Source organism: Cucurbitaria berberidis (assembly GCF_010015615.1).
Source record: "Cucurbitaria berberidis CBS 394.84 unplaced genomic scaffold K460scaffold_4, whole genome shotgun sequence".
NCBI lineage: Eukaryota > Fungi > Ascomycota > Dothideomycetes > Pleosporales > Cucurbitariaceae > Cucurbitaria > Cucurbitaria berberidis.
Genome location: NW_024468938.1, coordinates 3,120,667 through 3,136,939, shown reverse-complemented (window position 1 = coordinate 3,136,939; position 16,273 = coordinate 3,120,667). Strand labels below are relative to the sequence as shown.

At 52.8% G+C, this 16,273-nt stretch overlaps 5 protein-coding genes across 5 annotated transcripts; 2 read left to right on the top strand and 3 right to left on the bottom strand.

The window, feature by feature from the left end:
• Positions 1-307: 307 nt before the first annotated feature.
• On the bottom strand, positions 308-3,126 carry K460DRAFT_387782 (HPC2-domain-containing protein). The gene is made up of 2 exons (XM_040935657.1): positions 1,112-3,126; positions 308-1,059 (listed from the first exon to the last, which is right to left on the bottom strand). The coding sequence occupies exons 1-2, from the start codon at positions 2,683-2,685 to the stop codon at positions 807-809; spliced, it is 1,827 nt and encodes a 608-aa protein (XP_040786378.1). The 5' UTR covers positions 2,686-3,126; the 3' UTR covers positions 308-806.
• A 590-nt stretch (positions 3,127-3,716) lies between these two features.
• On the bottom strand, positions 3,717-6,005 carry K460DRAFT_368670 (Nop-domain-containing protein). The gene is made up of 3 exons (XM_040933825.1): positions 5,827-6,005; positions 5,203-5,721; positions 3,717-5,154 (listed from the first exon to the last, which is right to left on the bottom strand). Exons 1-3 carry the CDS (start codon positions 5,869-5,871, stop codon positions 4,165-4,167), a joined length of 1,554 nt encoding a protein of 517 aa, XP_040786377.1. The 5' UTR covers positions 5,872-6,005; the 3' UTR covers positions 3,717-4,164.
• A 140-nt stretch (positions 6,006-6,145) lies between these two features.
• Positions 6,146-8,545, top strand: K460DRAFT_387780 (T-complex protein 1 subunit zeta). The gene is made up of 11 exons (XM_040935656.1): positions 6,146-6,248; positions 6,297-6,350; positions 6,401-6,441; positions 6,490-6,511; positions 6,562-6,603; positions 6,655-6,675; positions 6,724-6,897; positions 6,950-7,645; positions 7,693-7,996; positions 8,047-8,237; positions 8,291-8,545. The coding sequence occupies exons 1-11, from the start codon at positions 6,207-6,209 to the stop codon at positions 8,324-8,326; spliced, it is 1,623 nt and encodes a 540-aa protein (XP_040786376.1). The 5' UTR covers positions 6,146-6,206; the 3' UTR covers positions 8,327-8,545.
• Positions 8,546-9,001: 456 nt separating this feature from the next.
• Positions 9,002-12,463, top strand: K460DRAFT_387779 (glycoside hydrolase family 47 protein). The gene is made up of 2 exons (XM_040935655.1): positions 9,002-11,739; positions 11,788-12,463. The coding sequence occupies exons 1-2, from the start codon at positions 9,212-9,214 to the stop codon at positions 12,080-12,082; spliced, it is 2,823 nt and encodes a 940-aa protein (XP_040786375.1). The 5' UTR covers positions 9,002-9,211; the 3' UTR covers positions 12,083-12,463.
• Positions 12,464-12,936: 473 nt separating this feature from the next.
• On the bottom strand, positions 12,937-16,204 carry K460DRAFT_342403 (uncharacterized protein). Its single transcript, XM_040931191.1, has 3 exons — positions 15,803-16,204; positions 13,926-15,744; positions 12,937-13,878 (listed from the first exon to the last, which is right to left on the bottom strand). The coding sequence occupies exons 1-3, from the start codon at positions 15,894-15,896 to the stop codon at positions 13,413-13,415; spliced, it is 2,379 nt and encodes a 792-aa protein (XP_040786374.1). The 5' UTR covers positions 15,897-16,204; the 3' UTR covers positions 12,937-13,412.
• Positions 16,205-16,273: the final 69 nt, after the last annotated feature.

Here is a 16,273-nt window from a genome sequence, read left to right as displayed (position 1 = left end):
ATTCCCTTCCCCTGTGGCAAGGGCTTTGGGAGGCTAAGTTGTGCAGGGTGGAGTTGCAGATGAGGGAGGTTGTTGATAGTGTCGTCAGAGAGGCTGAGAGGGAAAGAGCGATAGAAAGGCCTGATAGGAAAGAGCGATAGAGAGCCCCAAGAGTGAAAGTGCCTTCACCGCTACTAGTAAAATGGCTGCATCGAGGCCCTGTGATAGAAGCAATATTCATGTAGAATAATCAAAGACCAGGAGCATCAACGATCGGTCAGGATGTGCACGAAAGCAGAGACATTTACAATGATCCAGGCGCACTGTAGGTGAGAAAGCATAGGAAAATTTGACTATGAATCGACTGAAGATGGCTCTATTGTGCAATGGTACCGCCCATACAGCCCTACAAGTACAACCACCTCTTGGGCCCGTTGGCTTGGTCATAACACCTTGGTCTGTAAAATTATTACCTGCTCATGACAGCTTGGAGCCTCTTGGGACATCCACAATGGGTATCATACAAATCAAATAACCCGGTACAGAAGCATGAAAATTAGTGTAGTAAAGCACCAGGAGCATAGGCAGCGTCGTGGCTCAGACATCAAGTCCAGAGTTGGCTGGCCTCTTGCTTCATTTGCTGCCAGGTTTGGACGTTTGACCGGACTAGTTGATGGTGCCAGTTCTTTAGAATGCAAGAAGAAAGGCCAAGTGATCTGTAGAATAAGCAAGATCACCATGCTGCCTGGGGCGGTCTTTAGCGGGCGCGACCTGCAACTGTTCATGATTCCTTCCGCTGGGAAGCTGGCAAAAGATCGTGAACCCATTTATGTGGCACCCGCTTGGCCGGCATAAGCAGGAAGAGGCTGCTTCGCTGCAATGGTCGCAGCTAAGCTCTCGCGTGCCTGCTTCTCCTGCTCCATCATAGCACGGTCAGCCTTGGTAACACGAGGTTTGCGGACAGTAGAGCCACCGCGAGATCCAGGGCCACCGCCACGGCCTCGGCCTCTACCTGTTGTCTCTCCTCGTACTGCGCCGCCGCGTCCACGTCCACGCCCTCGCCTAACAGTACCATCGGCCCTGTTCAATTATTAGTATAGGCTGTCACTCGATCGAATTACTAGATACGTACCTCTCTACCGCGGGCTTCTCCTCGGTGACGAGCGGTCCACTGTAGACAAAGAAGCCATCCTTGGCCATGAGGGCTTGTTGCTCCCAGGCTAGCTCGGTGTCGTCGATGAAGTCGTCCTCCTTGTCGTAGTCTTCCTGCTTCCTCTTTCGGCGCTTCTTGCCACTATTCTCGCGAGCCGATGTCTCGTCATCCATGCCCCCCATCTCAACATTACTCTCGTTCTCCGACAAGTCGACGGACATGTCATCGTTGGATGCGCCACCCGCAGCGCGCTCAAGAGCAGCACCAGCAGCCGTGATCTGGCGTTGGCGCTCTCGGCGAGCAGCGATACGGGGATGTAGCGCAGCGAAGCCATACTTTTTCTCCACCTCCTGCGCAAAGTTGATTGTGATATTGTCGCGTCCCTTGAGGGCAAAGGTGAGCCAGATGTTGGTGCCCTGTGTGTCTGAGGTGCCATTGGTATTTGCGATGGGTCCAAAGGGCGTACCGGATAGGAGACCACTGCCAGTAGGTAGCGGCGGTGGGGCCTCCTTTTGCCGAGCAGTCTTTGCGGGCGGTGTGGGAGCATTCGAGTGCGAGGGCGTAAGAGAATGCGTAGAGCTCGACTTGGCCATGGGAATGGATGTGTGCTTGCTTGGGTCAGAGTCGATTTCCATGGGAGTAGTTCCTGCAGATGTGGCGGGGTAGCATTGCGGAGGCTGCTGCTGCTGCTGCTGCTGCTGTGGTGGTGGTTGAGGTGGCATGTCCTGGGAAGAAAGGATCGGCCCAGGTCGGGTGGAGAAGCCGGCAGGTGATGCGGGTGCCGAAGTAACAGAGGGCTGCTGCTGTTGAAGCTTGGCAGGGTGTGAGTAGAAGGAGTTGCTGGCAGACGGCGGGTCGATTAGACTGGTGATGGAGGGAGATGCACTAGCGCGATTGAGGGGCGGCGAGATGGGTGGTGGTACGCTCACTGGAGGCTGAGGTTTCGTCTCGAATATACCGCCCCTGATGGGATCGTATCGCTGGCCTGAGCTAGACGGTCGCGGTGTTGATGGCGCGACGGTGATGTGGGACAGTGTTGGGTTATTGTGGAAGTTTGGCTCAGCATTGCTCAAGACGCGAGGAGGTTGCGTGACGGCAGGCGGCAGCTCTGGCTGCACAACAGGCATGGGCACAGGCACGGGCTCACTGGGTCTTGGTTGCGGTGTGGGCGACTGCTGCACCGGCGATTTCTCGTCGACGTGGATTGCTGCTGCCGCCGGTGCATCTAGAGATGCCTTGGTCCTCCTCTTGCGTTGCACGGGCGCCGTGGTTGCATCCTTGGGCTCGGCGACTTTGCGTGTTTTTCTGGCCTTCTTCTCGGGCTCTGGTGCATTGGGATCTTTTGGTTTAGGCTTTGGGCCGGGTTTCTTGCGTGGTTGCCCGGATGCTGTGAGCCCGCGTGTTGCTGGAGATGCGGTTGCAGGGGCCGGGGTGTTTGCTCCACCACCCACACCACCTGTCGATACACGGGTGGTGGCATTGGGTGTGCCCTGCTCTGGCGAATGCGGCGGGGAGCTGAGACTACCAGGCGAGGACGCATCGTTCATGTCCATGGTGGCAGAAGGGCGAACAGGATGCAATCCGCCCGCAAATGCCAAAGCGAGGCGTCAATCCCCAGTGGTCTGGCCAAGAATCCGAGGATAGAAGAATATGGCTATGGTATGTCGAGCGTTGTTAGCGGCGCAGGTAAGCGCGTGCAGACAGACAGACAGACACGGGCGCGGGTTGCTGGTTGTGCGCGTGTTGCAGACTCAACACCAAAAAAAGAGGTGGAGAGCGGACTAATAGTGCGACAGTATGTCGAGAACACCAAAAGTCGAAGTGCGGCCCAGTGGCGGGCGGAAAGGGCTTTAGAGAGAGTCTGATGCACGACAAGGAACACCAAGTTTCGGCCCTAATGACAGTTTGATGGCCGCGACCTCAGCAGGCGCGGTATTGATGGATTTGCAGTTGCAGCTGGGGAGATTTGCACAGGAAAGAAAGAGAAAAGAGAGAGAGGGGAGGGGGATGGGGGATGGGGGCAGAAGGGCCTCAAGTAGCTATGGAAGAGCGATTTGGGACAGCAGCGGGCCAAAGCTTGGGTTACGACGAGCCCTAGAGCAGAAAAACAGTTTACGCAGTTGACGAGTCCGGGGCCACCACGGGCAAGTGATGCGCCAATTCTGTAAATGAGACGCTGGCGGCATGCCGGGGCGGCAACTGCTTGCTATTGCTGTGTTATTAGCAGCGTAGGTAGCCAGGTGCTTAGAGTGAAGGCGAGCAACGTTTGCAACATCAGTCATGGAACTTAATCAAAGTGGATTGAATAAATGGGATCATCGAGTGTCGACGATGCTGCTGCTGCTGCTGCTGCTGCTGCTCGCATTCTACAACGTCACACGCAAAGGGAGCGCAGAGGCATCTCATACAATACATCCGACGTACCATGAGGCGCATTAGCCGCCTGACGTTGATTGCTGCCTTCTTTGATACACGCAAAGCTTCCATGTACGCAGCTTACCACCAGTATCCCTTATTTTAAGAGTCATATAAGCTACGGCTGTACAGCCTATATCAAGGACGGGAATTTCTGACTTGGCTTTCCCTTGGTGGGTCATCATATGTTCCATCGAATTGTGGGTTCAACGCTCCTGCGGTTTGAGGTGAGCTGCATGTGGCTGTGGCTGAGGAGACCCAGGCGCTCGGGCGATCATTGCAGGGGTGTTTCATTCGCCGCAAAGAGCACGCAGCCGCATCCAGGAACAGATTAGAAGAAAAACGTCACGCTGGACTAGAGTTGGCAAACATCATCATATGCTTTTGAAGAGGTAATTTCCATAAAACAGCTCGAGGTATACATGCAGATCCATCTTCCCTAACCGTACGTACCAATGTCGTGCGCAAAGTTGAGAGTATCCCCGCAAATCTTCCCCCCTCCCCCTCACATGCGAAATCATCTGCGCAATCAACGCCAGTAACACCGACCCGTGAAACGCCAAGACGAAAATGTAACAAGCATATGTAGACATAGCTCAACTGCATATGGATATCAATCACGCCTTGCTCTTCTTCTTCTTCTTCTTCTTGCCCTCGCCGTCCTCCTCTTCGCCGTGTTTCCGCTTCTTATCCTTCTTCGACTTCTTGTCAGAGACCGTCTCATCGGCACTGGCGAGCTTGGACTTCTTTTCCTTCTTCCCCTTGCGCGCTGCTTGCTCAGTAGCGGCCGCTGTGATGCCGTCAGCCATTTCCACATCCTCGGCAGCAGTAGCAGTTGGGTCTTCAAGGCCAATGTCTGCTAATACAGAGTTCATGGCCGCCTGCATGACAGCCGAGTTCTTCGCCGGGGGGGCCCCAGAAGCATAAAACTCGATTCTCTCGTCAACCTGGCGTTTGAGAGCCTCGCCAAATTTCGACGTGGGGGTATCAGAGAAGTTGTCAATTCTCGACGCGATAGAGCACTTGTTGGCCAGGAACCGGGATATCCTGCCCTTGGACTTGGCGCCGGTCCGGCCAATGAAAGATGAGTGGTAGATCAGGCCGTACTTGGGGGTGTTGCCCTTTGTCTTGAGGGCTCGGAAGAGCGCCTTCTCAGCACCCAGGATCTGTACAGTCGAGGCAGGGTATTTCGACAGGTTTGTCAAAGATCCGGCCTTGGCGATAAGACGTGCTCCGACGGTATCACCAATTAGTGCGGCCAGATTAGGGGCCACCTGGTTCATCCTATTGCCAAGGTAGTTGGAAAGCTGTTTTCGGTAGGCAGCAAGTGACGCTGTGCGCTTCGCAAAAGCCATGACAATCTCCATGTCAGCTTCAGACAGGTCTCGACCCATAGAGGTCCGGGCAGCCTTGATGATAGCTTGCGCAACTCCCTCGTCGTCATCCACAACAGCCGCAAGATCATGGAGATCGTCATCTGTAAGACGCGACTTGTTGCCAATCGCAAGAACAACCTGGGCATATAGAGTGTTTGACGCCACTATCTTCGAGAGCTCCGGGAAATGCCATCCATAATTCTCTCGCAGGCGCATGCAGAACTGGTTAAGCTGATGGAAGTTAGTATAATGCAAGAGCCCTCACTTCACCCAACATACATCTTTGTCCACCTGGTCCAGTGTCGCTATGGATTGAAGAATCGCGTAGTCGGCTTTATGGACGCTGAACTTCACCTTAGCTCGTGAGTAGGCATGACCCAGACCTAGGACGGCCCTGTCCTGATCTCCGGGCTGGAGCTGCTTGATGAGCTTGCTTGAGTGCTGGCGGAGGCCACGGAGCAGATCGGCGACAACCTCGGAGGTGTCACTCGTCTCACACGAAAGGTTTGGGAAAGCCGCCTTGATGCTGCCAGCCAGATTCTTCTCGCTCACTCCCAAGGTGATCGTCTTCTTCTTGCCAGCCTTCGGTAGGTTTGTCTCCAAAGTCGCTTTCAAGAAATCAGAGAGTATGCCCTCGCTGATATCGTTGATCTCCTGCAGTGCATCCTGGGTGCCCTGGAATGGCGCAAGACCAACGAGCTCCACGGATTTGCCGAATTTTGCGAGGTCGCCTACCGCAGCTTGAACTTCATGGAGGCGGTTGCCGATCGTATCGGGTTGTAGGACGACCTTGAACACCTACGCAAGGCATGTTAGCAGCTGCACCTCGGTCTCTAGCTAATAGAGAAAAGAAAGGTCGTAAAGGTCGTCTAAACAATCCTCGAGAATAGCTTCGCAACATACCGCATAGCCGACAGGGCTCTCGTGCAAGAGGTAATCAACGGACATTTTATGCCACCGAGTCAATACAGGCTCGAGTGAGAGAATATGTCACCGAGTCTATACAGGCTCGAGTAAGAGTATCGGGGACAATGCGTGGTTGTCGGCGTGCGAAAGCGTGATGGTGCTCCTGCAAGTGCAAGGTGCGAAAAGCTCGAAAAGAAAAAGTTCGAGCTTAGAATATCTTGGCAAAACGCCGGCCGGCCGGCCAAATAGATGGCCCGGGCGCTCAGATTTCTGGAGAGGGACGCGCGACAGGCAACGCGAAAACAGCAGCTGTGCCCCACCATACTGCATTTACTTTGTCGTTGCCCTGTTCGATACCCTGATAGATTCTGTTCAACATGTCGGCCGCACAGCTTCTCAATCCGAAGGCCGAGTCGAGGGTTAGTCGCTCAATTTTTGAGCACGAAACATAACTAACAAATATACAGCGGCGCGGGGAAGCTCTTCGAGTGAACATCTCAGCCGGCGAGGGACTGCAACAAGTACGAATTTCCCTGAGACCTTAAAGTAACTGATTCTGATCTTCCACTAGGTGCTTGCTTCCAACCTGGGGCCCCGCGGTACGCTCAAGATGTGAGAAGAACTCTGCTCCCCGGGTGACTACTTGCTAATGAAGTATAGGCTCGTTGATGGTGCTGGAGCTGTAAGTTTGTGCATCCGACATGCATAGCCCGTATTGACCGGTTTGGTTAGATCAAACTTACCAAAGATGGAAGCGTTCTGCTCAAGGAGATGGTACGTGTTGTAGCCAGAATCTGTACGTTCACACAGCTAACGGTTCGACAGCAAATTCAAAACCCCACAGCAGTATGATTTACATCCTTAACCACTTCATCCTGATTCTAAGTGAGACAGGTCATGATTGCGCGAGCAGCAACGGCACAAGACGATATGACAGGCGATGGGACAACGTCGGTAGTACTGTTGGTGGGAGAACTGCTAAAGCAGGCCGATCGATACATCTCCGAGGGCCTTCACCCGCGAGTTATAACAGACGGCTACGATATTGCGAAAACAGAGACACTGAAGGTAGGTTGGCTATGAGTGTCGCGCGATGACGGGTGGGCTGACGTGCTCGTAGTTCCTCGACGAGTTCAAACTCGAGAAGGAGGTCGACCGAGAGCTTCTCCTTTCCGTCGCCCGGACGTCACTATCAACAAAGCTCGACAGCTCGCTCGCAGAACAGTTGACGCCCGATATCGTGGACGCCGTCCTTGCAATCTACCAAGCGCCTGCGAAGCCAGATCTACACATGGTTGAGATAATGACCATGCAACACCGCACCGCAGCAGACACGCAACTCATTCGAGGACTCGCCCTTGACCACGGTGCGAGGCATCCTGACATGCCGAAGAGAGTCGAGAATGCATACATTTTGACACTCAATGTCAGCCTGGAGTACGAGAAGTCGGAGATCAACTCTGGTTTCTACTACTCGAGTGCAGAACAGAGGGAGAAACTTGTCGAGAGCGAGCGACGTTTCGTCGATGACAAGCTCAGGAAGATCGTGGAGCTAAAGAAGGAAGTCTGCGGTGACGATCCCAAGAAGGGGTTTGTGATAATAAATCAGAAAGGCATCGACCCTCTGAGCTTGGATGTGCTTGTCAAGAACGGCATCTTTGCGCTGAGGAGAGCAAAGAGGAGAAACATGGAGCGCTTGCAGCTCGTGTGTGGTGGAACTTCACAGAACAGTGTGGACGACATGACACCAGACGTCCTCGGTTGGGCTGGTCTCGTCTACGAGCACCAACTCGGCGAGGAGAAGTATACATTTGTTGTAAGTCCTACCTTGTCAATTGCCTACATCCATCTCACAACAAGTAGGAAGACGTGAAGGAGCCCAAGTCAGTTACGCTACTCATCAAGGGCCCCAACTCGCACACCATCTCTCAAATCAAGGACGCGGTCCGCGACGGCTTGCGGAGTGTCTACAACATGATTGTTGATGGGAGCGTAGTCCCAGGAGGGGGGGCGTTCCAGGTCGCGTGTGCTGCCCATCTCGAAAGCGAGCAATTCAAAAAGACAGTAAAGGGCAAAGCAAAGTGGGGTGTATCAGCCTTCGCCGATGCGCTGCTCGTCATCCCCAAGACGTTAGCCGCCAACTCTGGTCACGACATCCAGGATTCATGTATGTCACCTGCTAATGCCACTAATGGCCTGTTGCTGACATGTGTACAGTGGCTGCGCTACAAGACGAACATGCTGAGGGCAATGTTGTTGGTCTAAATTTGGCGACCGGAGAAGCGATGGACCCTACGCAGGAAGGTGTTTACGATTCGTTCCGGGTGCTCCGCAACTGCATCGCGTCGGCTACCGGCATCGCGTCCAATCTGCTATTATGCGATGAGATGCTAAAGGCACGGCAAATGGTAAGAATCGAGACGCCCAGTATTTGTTGTTACTGTACTGATATGTGAACTAGGGACGTCAGCCGGGACCAGGAGGCGAAGAGCAATAATGACATGGACAGTGACATGGAGACGATTTCTCGCGGCGGCATTGCTGAAGGTGAGTTTTGCGCACGCGAGGCTTGACACCTTCTGGGAAAACAGCTCACGGAAGATGATGTGCAAGTGCTATATATGATCAGCCCTGTCAAGATAGATCAAAAAAACACAACCTATGGTTCAGGCCTTTGGCACAGTATGTGCGTGCTCAATAATGGACGGTTGTCAACTCAAATTCTACATTGTTAGAAGCCATATGGTTCCTTAACTTGGAGCGTATCGTCCTAGGCTCCTAAACTAAGTTTGGGTCCAAATCCCAATACATGCACTCGTGGATGCGGAGTGGGGGACTTTCAGGGACTGCCAATTGCCGGACCCCTATTTAGCCAGGATGATTTAAGCTTAACTGATAGGGCTACACAAGGATAGAGCCTACCACCCACCCAGCCATGGTGCGGGGATGTGCGCCCTTGAATGTTGGAGTCTATTGGAATGCAACACCTATGTGCAGAGATAGGAATGTGTGTGTGTGTCTTGTAGATTGATGCGCTGGAATTGCTGTCGTTGCACTTAACCCACCATTTGGGTGTTGAATTGACAATCCATGGGAAACCGACGTCTCTGGAGCGTGCATGCAACCGAGAGGCTTGCAGAAAGCCAAGCCGCTGAACACAACCCCGTGGCTTCTGCTGTCAATCAATCTATCCTTCTCGCTTGGGGTGGGCTGGTCTTCTACTGTCTCGCTTGTGGTGATCTGGTCTCCTACTTTGTTTCATTCTCTTACACTTCCAGATGGCAGCAACGCCATAGCACAGCGTCGACCTTTCGCCACACCTTGGTCCAGTTCGCGTCGCCCAGCGCACGCGACACCTTCTATTCGCAACGCTCCTTTAGCCATGTTTCGATACAGAAGATACCGCGTCTTCGTAGCATTTGCCTTCATTGCCGTCTTTGCGCTATACAAGTTTAGCAACTCGGGCCCGTCATGGCGGGAAGCTGCATCGAATGCAGCAGCTGGATTCAAGAGCGGAGCTGAGAATGCTCCGCAAGTAGACACGAAGCCGCGCCCAGTGGTAGCGCACGAGACGAAGAGTCCGAAACTCGACATAGCCGCAGCGTACAGTCAACAGCCGCTGCAGACACCACCGCCCCTGAAAACCCCGCCGCCTCGATCGTCGGCGCGTCCTGTAGTGACCGAGAAGCAGCAGAAGCCGACCATTCCTACACCTATATGGCCTCAACCGCCCGTCAACCCCAATCCCCTTGACCACAGCCTTACCGTGTCGACAAGCATCGAAGCAATTCATTGGACGAAGCTGCCCGAGCACTTCCCCGTTCCTTCCAAGTCGCTCATCAAACTCCCCTCTGGCAAGCCGAAGCCGATGCCAAAGATACAGTTCAAGTTCAAGCCCGAAGATGCTGCGACGAAAGCAGACCGGCTCTCGAAGCTGGACTCGATCAGGGGAGTGTTCAAGAAGTCGTGGAGTGGCTATAGGAAACACGCATGGCTCCACGATGAGCTAAGGCCCGTGTCTGGGAATTACCGGGACCCTTTCGCCAATTGGGGTGCTACTTTGGTGGACGCTCTGGACACACTATGGATAATGGGCTTGAAGGATGAGTTTGAAGAGGCAGCCAAAGCAGTAGACTCGATCGACTTCAGTACTACTGCCTCGCGCGCAGATATTCCGCTGTTTGAGACGACGATTCGATATCTTGGAGGTCTGGTTGCGGCGTACGATCTCAGTGGCAAGAAGTACAAGAATCTCTTAGATAAAGCTGTGGAGCTTGCTGAGATCCTCATAAGCGCTTTCGACACACCGAACCGGATGCCTGAGACGTACTATTATTGGAGACCCCAATTTGCATCCCAGAGGCATCGTGCCAGCCCCCGAGTAGTATTGGCTGAAATCGGATCGTTGTCCATGGAGTTCACCAGACTAGCACAGCTTACGGGTGAGCATAAATACTACGATGCGATTGCACGCATTACAGATCACCTAGAAGAATTCCAGAATAACACAAGACTCCCGGGCATGTGGCCAACATACCTGGATGCTTCTGGTTGCGGCAAGGTCTACGTCGACCTACCCCCTCAGGAACCGTTAAGAGCTCCAGAGGGCCTGCTGGAAGATGACTTTGATGACACTGCGTTACCTATTCCAACAGAGGTGCTTTCTCTGGAGGGCAAGAAACATGTTCCTTTGAACTTGCCGGACCCAATCGTCCTAAGTCCCAACGGATCTCCGCCGAAACCCAAAGGTTCGATCGTACCTGGAAGAACGGAAAAGGACATGATTCGTGACTGGAATGGCGATCCGCTGGAGAAACGACAACTCGATGTTGATCTCACTGAACCTCTAAAATTGGCGCAGGACGCTGACAAAACCTCATCGGCGAAGGCGACCATGCCGACACCTCCTGAGTGTGTACCACAGGGCTTTGTATCATCATCTGACTACGGTCGCGAGGAGTTTACGCTTGGTGGCATGTCGGATTCGACGTACGAGTATTTGCCAAAGGAATATTTGCTGCTCGGCGGCCAGGTCGAAAAATACCGAACCATGTACGAGCAGTCTATGGATGTGGTCAAGGAGCACCTGATCTTCCGACCGATGCTGCCAAATGAAGATGACATCCTCTTCTGCGGTAAACTAAACGTACCTTCGAATACGGACGACACCAAAGTCGGAGACCTTGATGCTGAAAATGCACATCTCACCTGCTTCGCTGGCGGTATGTTTGGTATGGGCGCAAAGCTTTTCGACCGTCCCGAGGACCTTGAGATTGCAAAGAAATTGACAGAGGGCTGCGTGTGGAGCTATAGCATGACTCCGAGCGGCATAATGCCGGAATCTTTCGAGGCCGCTCCCTGTGAAAACACAAAGGAGTGTACATGGAATGAGACGGCGTATTGGGAGATACTTGATCCACGATCAGAGTATCGCCTGAAGAACTATCGGGACCAGTTAAAGGTGTACAACGAACAGCTAGCCTCAGCCTCATCGTGGTACGATGCACAACTTGCTACCATGACAGCACACCCCTCTGCAGACGTTGTTTTCAAAGCACAAGCCACACAAACTTCAATATATGCGGATACGCTGGATAAGCGGCAGCTTGCCGATCAAGAAGGCGATTTAGATATCGCCGTCCGGCCCTCCCCTTCCATAGCCAATAGTCAGAACAGAGAATCGGTCATGGGTGGCGAGCCCGAGGAAGGCGAGGGCCCGCCAACCAAGGTCCAGCCTTTGTTGAACATTGAGGAGGTGGCACCGCAGCCGAGCTTAACATTGCCTGCTTTTCCGATGCTCTACTCTCCACATCCACCGTTGAACCATAAGCATTATGTTCAGAATCGAATCCAAGAAGAACGGTTGCCGAAAGGTGTGACAAGGATTGGGGCAAGAAACTATATCCTCCGGTGAGTCGTCTATTTCATTTTATCTGCGTATCGCTGAACGTTTTCTAGTCCCGAAGCAATTGAATCTGTCTGGTACATGTACCGCATAACCGGCGACTCGCACTGGCGAGAAGCCGGCTGGCGTATGTTCCTTGCCATCAACGAGCATACGTCCACGCTCTACGGTAATTCGGCCATTGACGACGTTACCAAAACTAGCCCACAATTAAACGATGAGATGGAGAGCTTTTGGTTAGCAGAGACGTTGAAATATTTCTACTTGCTATTTGAAGAGGAAAATGTATTGAGCTTGGATGATTGGGTACTGAATACAGAGGCGCATCCTTTCAAAAGGCCTACATAGAAGTCATCGATTTGTGACTGTTTGCGGGATTTGGCTATTTTGGCGTGTGCTACTTTGTTTGATGGTTCCGGGGAGTGCTTGGTATTCTGCATCGAGTATGGGTATATGTTGAACAGTATAGGGCACGAAGCTCTACAGCATTTTATGGAGTTATGTCTTTCCTGGTAACCTAACGTAGGATATCCCAATAAGTTAGACCACAGCGCAGCATATAGAACATTGTGGTCACCTTCGATAACTGGTTTTATTCTAGTAGCGCATGTTTTGATGTTGAATATAGAAGGCTTATATTGGACAACCTCTATGGCGATGAGCTATGCCTCCGAGCTACCATGAGCTTCGCGAAACTCTTTGGAGAACAACGACGTTATTGAGTCGCCCATACAAGCAGTGAATAGATTTATCAGGTCCGAAATGTTCAAACCGAAAGCATCAGAGGACTTCGGCTTGTAGTGAATGCCACGTACTCGTACCTATTATCTTAACACCACAAAATAATCTTTACCCGGTTTGAAGTGATAACGTCAACATTCTTTAGGCTATACTCTAGTGTCTTATATCTGTTGCAAGGCGTCTTATGCTTTGTTGTTGTTGCTTCGAATTTTTGTGGTGTTTGGTGTCGTAGTCTAAGACTTGGATCATACAAACGGAAATACCAGGGAGAGCACGGCGAAATCAGACAGAACAGTGAACATATCATTAGTAGACTGAGATCTAATAGTAGGATTAGTAGAATTGCGTCGGTCACCACTGAATAACCACTGAGGCGAGATATCTGAACGTAGTGGATAATTCGCACGCCACCACACAGTAAAGAAGGCATCCGTACACACAGATTTACGGCCCAACAGAAAGGTTCATCTAGAAAATTGTATTGAGTTGCTACCACGAGCGAGACAATATCTATAACCGCATTGGGCGTCACTGCACGAGTGTCGCTCATACCGTGCGAGTAAACCGTCGTTCGGCAACAAGAAACGCCAAAATCCACATCCTCCGTGAGGGGTGTCAAAGAATCGTAGCGGGTAGCTGCGAACTAAAAAGAGATATGCTATACGCCATGATCAACCATGCAACCCATCAACCTGTCATGACCACCCATGCGCCGAAACCTAGCATTAATACAGCCAACTAGTACAGGATGCAGGCGTGTATATAGAGAAACAGACAGTGGAGCGAACTCATACTAAACGCAGGCAAGCGACTGCGTTGAGCTTCGACCTGACTTTAATCCAACGAGATTCCGCCGATACATCCATGCTCTGCAAACGTTGTGGAAAACCGAAAAGGTGATAGGAAATACACACCGAGCTATGGGGAGAGGCGATTCTCATTGCAAACCCGCCTTGTTCGTCTTCACCGTATGTGGGATGGGCTGCAGAATACCCTTATTATCAAGGGCTCCGAGTCCCATACCCTTCGACCAACCCATCTTCTTAAGCAAAGCGTGGCCTCTATTCTCAGGACCTAGTTCGGGGGCATTCGCGCCCACCGTATCGCCATCTTTGTAACCAGTTTGGGGGCGGGTACGTGCACCTCCATGGCGAACTGGAGCGCCTTTGGCAGGACGAGCACCCCCTTGAGTGCGCAGAGGACCACGCAGCCGCTTGAGGAAACCTTTTCGCAGGATTACAGCATCAAATTCATCGTCGGTCCAGGTACGTGTGCGAGAGGTTTTCGAGAGAACCGTGAATCTATCCAGCCCGTCGCCTCGGGAACGAGAGGTCAAGTTGAAGTATCGCGACGCTTGATGGACGGCCGCGCGGCGATGTGCATCCATGGCAGGGAGGGCCAAGCTTCGAACACTATTAGCAAAGGAGTGAACGGAGGATGTGATACTTACGTTTGCATGTCACCAAAGAGGAACTCGCGAATCTCTTCGACGACATCCTGCATCTCGATGCCGCCCTGATACTTAATGTTGAGATTGGGAGCCTTTCCTTTCCTGCCTAAAAGACCCTGCTGTCTTAACTCTTCGCGCTCTGCCTTCTTAAGACGCTTCTTGGCTCTATCGGCAGCCCACGAGCTCTGCAGCTGCTCGTTGAGATCTGAATCCTCCAGCTCTGGAGGCATTTGGCCCCGTCTACCCTTCTTCTTTGGCTTCAATGAAGGGCGCTCGGTATCCATGATGTCAAAGCCGCCGTAGGGATCCAGTGCTAGTGCATCAGCCATGGCGGAGGCAGATGGGAAAGTGTGTTCGCGGTTCCCTCGGACACGAGCCTGTCGCTTTTTATTAGGTCTACCAAACGAGGTGGCCACGGTGTCGATAGGTCCATCAAAGAACTCGTCTCCTGCATATAACAGCACCTCATCCGAACCTAGTCCAAGCTCTTCTTGCTTCTGCAGAATCCGAGCGATGGTTTCATCGTCAATCTCTTCTTCATCATCTTCTTCATCTTCTTCTTCATCCTCATCCTCATCCTCATCGTCTGCCGATTCGCTACTACTCTGTTGCTGCTCTCGCAGGAACACCTTTTCCTCGAAGTCTCTAATCAACTGCTTCTCAACGGCGCTCTTAAGAAAGCTTGATGGCAGCCAGCGAGCGTCATCAGTGACAGAACCCTCATAGACACAGAGGTAATGGAGGCCACTTTTGCGGGTGCGCTTCGACAATATGCGGACGACTGTGTCCATGACGTCAGAGGAGGTGCTGATGTCTGCAAAGTCCTGTATCATGTCGGAATCCCAACTGTCGTCGCCTTGTTCAGAATTGTCCTGCTCTGCTTGACTTCCCGATGCGGACTCCCAATCATTGTGGCTACCAGCGTCTAGATCCATCTCGCGACGGGCGAAGCCGGACGCTGCCACCATGTCGTCGGTGAAACCAAATTCTTCCATGTTTTGCATATAATCGTCCATTGCCGCATCGCGTGGATTCACGTCACCTCGGAGAAAGGCGTCCATTTCAGGGCGATCCTGGACTGGCAGCCATCCAATCCCTGGCTTACTTCGGTGCTGCCATTCTGTGGTAGTACCCTCCCAAGCAGGCTTATCTCCCCTTCGCTTCGCAAAGTGGTCTTGCACCACACTGTCGCTGTCTGATTCCACGTCCTGCTTGGGCCGAGTGCCGGATTTGATGCGAATGCTGACGGTGACAGAAGTTCGAGGCTGTGCGTCCTCTGTAACTGATGTGAGCTGTTCAGTCGAGGTTGGTGTGAGTTGCGGGTTGGTGAGAGGGGCAGAATTTCGAGGCCTATGGGATAGCTGAGTAGCTTCATGAGCTTTTTGGGGTTGGGTGTCTGGTGCTTTTTCGTGCGTAGTCGGCTGTTGTGCGGGAGAGGCGGTAGTCTGTGTGGCGTGAACTGCAGGAGTGTGGCCACGCCCTCTGAAGACGACCTCGTCTCCGCTCGAGGAAGTATCTGAGGCGACGGGTGAAGGACTACGGAGGGCCATGTGGGCCATAGCGCGGGTATTATCAGGCGTGGTGTGGTGCGATGAGGTGGATGCGGGCGAGGATGGTGTAGTTGACTCGTTCTCTGAACCTAGCTCAGCGAGGTCGAGCGCGGGTATAGGCATCGGCTCCTTGATTGTGCCTTCGAGGCGGCCGGCACTGACGAAGTGTATGGGCATATGGCGCAGCTTCTTTCCCGCTTCGAAAGCGGCGGTGCGGTGGTTTGACATCCAGCGAGCCTCGTCGACGAGGGAGAACTTTGGCGTCGTTGCTGGGGGGTTAACAGTCAACAGGGCAATCTCAAGATTGGAGGAGGAGCGCAAACATACCCTCCTGAAGCTGCCACGATTGGGACTTCTGGCGTTTGGCGGGCGTGCTCTTTGCAGAGCCTTTTCCCTTGTTCTTGCCCTTTTTGCGCGACATGACGTCGGACGGTGGAAGTGAATGTGTTTGCAAACCTCGCGGACCTCACAGTGAAGGCAGCTAGGTGTGGAGGGACCAAGGGCAGCGCGTGGCGATTTGGACGTGGTTGTAGTTGGCTCAAGAAGCGTAGAAGGGCGGGGCGGCGGCGGCGGCGGCAGTGGGGCTAGGCTGGGGCATCTCGGAGCTGGTTTGTTGTTGTTGGCGGCACCCAGAGCATGGTGAACTTTCGAAGACAGCATCTTGGAGGGCTGCAAACGTGAAGTTTGTCGTGGAGCTCGTCCTTGTACACGATGCAGGCAGGCGCCGCTGTGAATGTCAAGATAGAGGGGGTTGCATATGCGCGTCCATGGTTGATGAAGCTCCGTGAACAGCTGCAC

Coding starts and splice junctions, on each gene's coding strand:
- K460DRAFT_387782 (XM_040935657.1), bottom strand. CDS start 2,685: ATGGACATGAACGATGCGTCCTCGCCTGGTAGTCTCAGCTCCCCGCCG. Junction 1,060..1,111: donor GAGAAGCCCGCGGTAGAGAG/GTACGTATCTAG, acceptor ATAATTGAACAG/GGCCGATGGTACTGTTAGGC.
- K460DRAFT_387780 (XM_040935656.1), top strand. CDS start 6,207: ATGTCGGCCGCACAGCTTCTCAATCCGAAGGCCGAGTCGAGG. Junction 6,512..6,561: donor TCGTTGATGGTGCTGGAGCT/GTAAGTTTGTGC, acceptor CGGTTTGGTTAG/ATCAAACTTACCAAAGATGG. Junction 6,676..6,723: donor AAATTCAAAACCCCACAGCA/GTATGATTTACA, acceptor TAAGTGAGACAG/GTCATGATTGCGCGAGCAGC.
- K460DRAFT_342403 (XM_040931191.1), bottom strand. CDS start 15,896: ATGTCGCGCAAAAAGGGCAAGAACAAGGGAAAAGGCTCTGCAAAGAGC. Junction 15,745..15,802: donor ATCGTGGCAGCTTCAGGAGG/GTATGTTTGCGC, acceptor TTAACCCCCCAG/CAACGACGCCAAAGTTCTCC. Junction 13,879..13,925: donor CTCTTTGGTGACATGCAAAC/GTAAGTATCACA, acceptor TAGTGTTCGAAG/CTTGGCCCTCCCTGCCATGG.
- K460DRAFT_387779 (XM_040935655.1), top strand. CDS start 9,212: ATGTTTCGATACAGAAGATACCGCGTCTTCGTAGCATTTGCCTTCATT. Junction 11,740..11,787: donor GCAAGAAACTATATCCTCCG/GTGAGTCGTCTA, acceptor AACGTTTTCTAG/TCCCGAAGCAATTGAATCTG.
- K460DRAFT_368670 (XM_040933825.1), bottom strand. CDS start 5,871: ATGTCCGTTGATTACCTCTTGCACGAGAGCCCTGTCGGCTATGCG. Junction 5,722..5,826: donor AGAGCCCTGTCGGCTATGCG/GTATGTTGCGAA, acceptor TGCCTTGCGTAG/GTGTTCAAGGTCGTCCTACA. Junction 5,155..5,202: donor TGGACCAGGTGGACAAAGAT/GTATGTTGGGTG, acceptor AACTTCCATCAG/CTTAACCAGTTCTGCATGCG.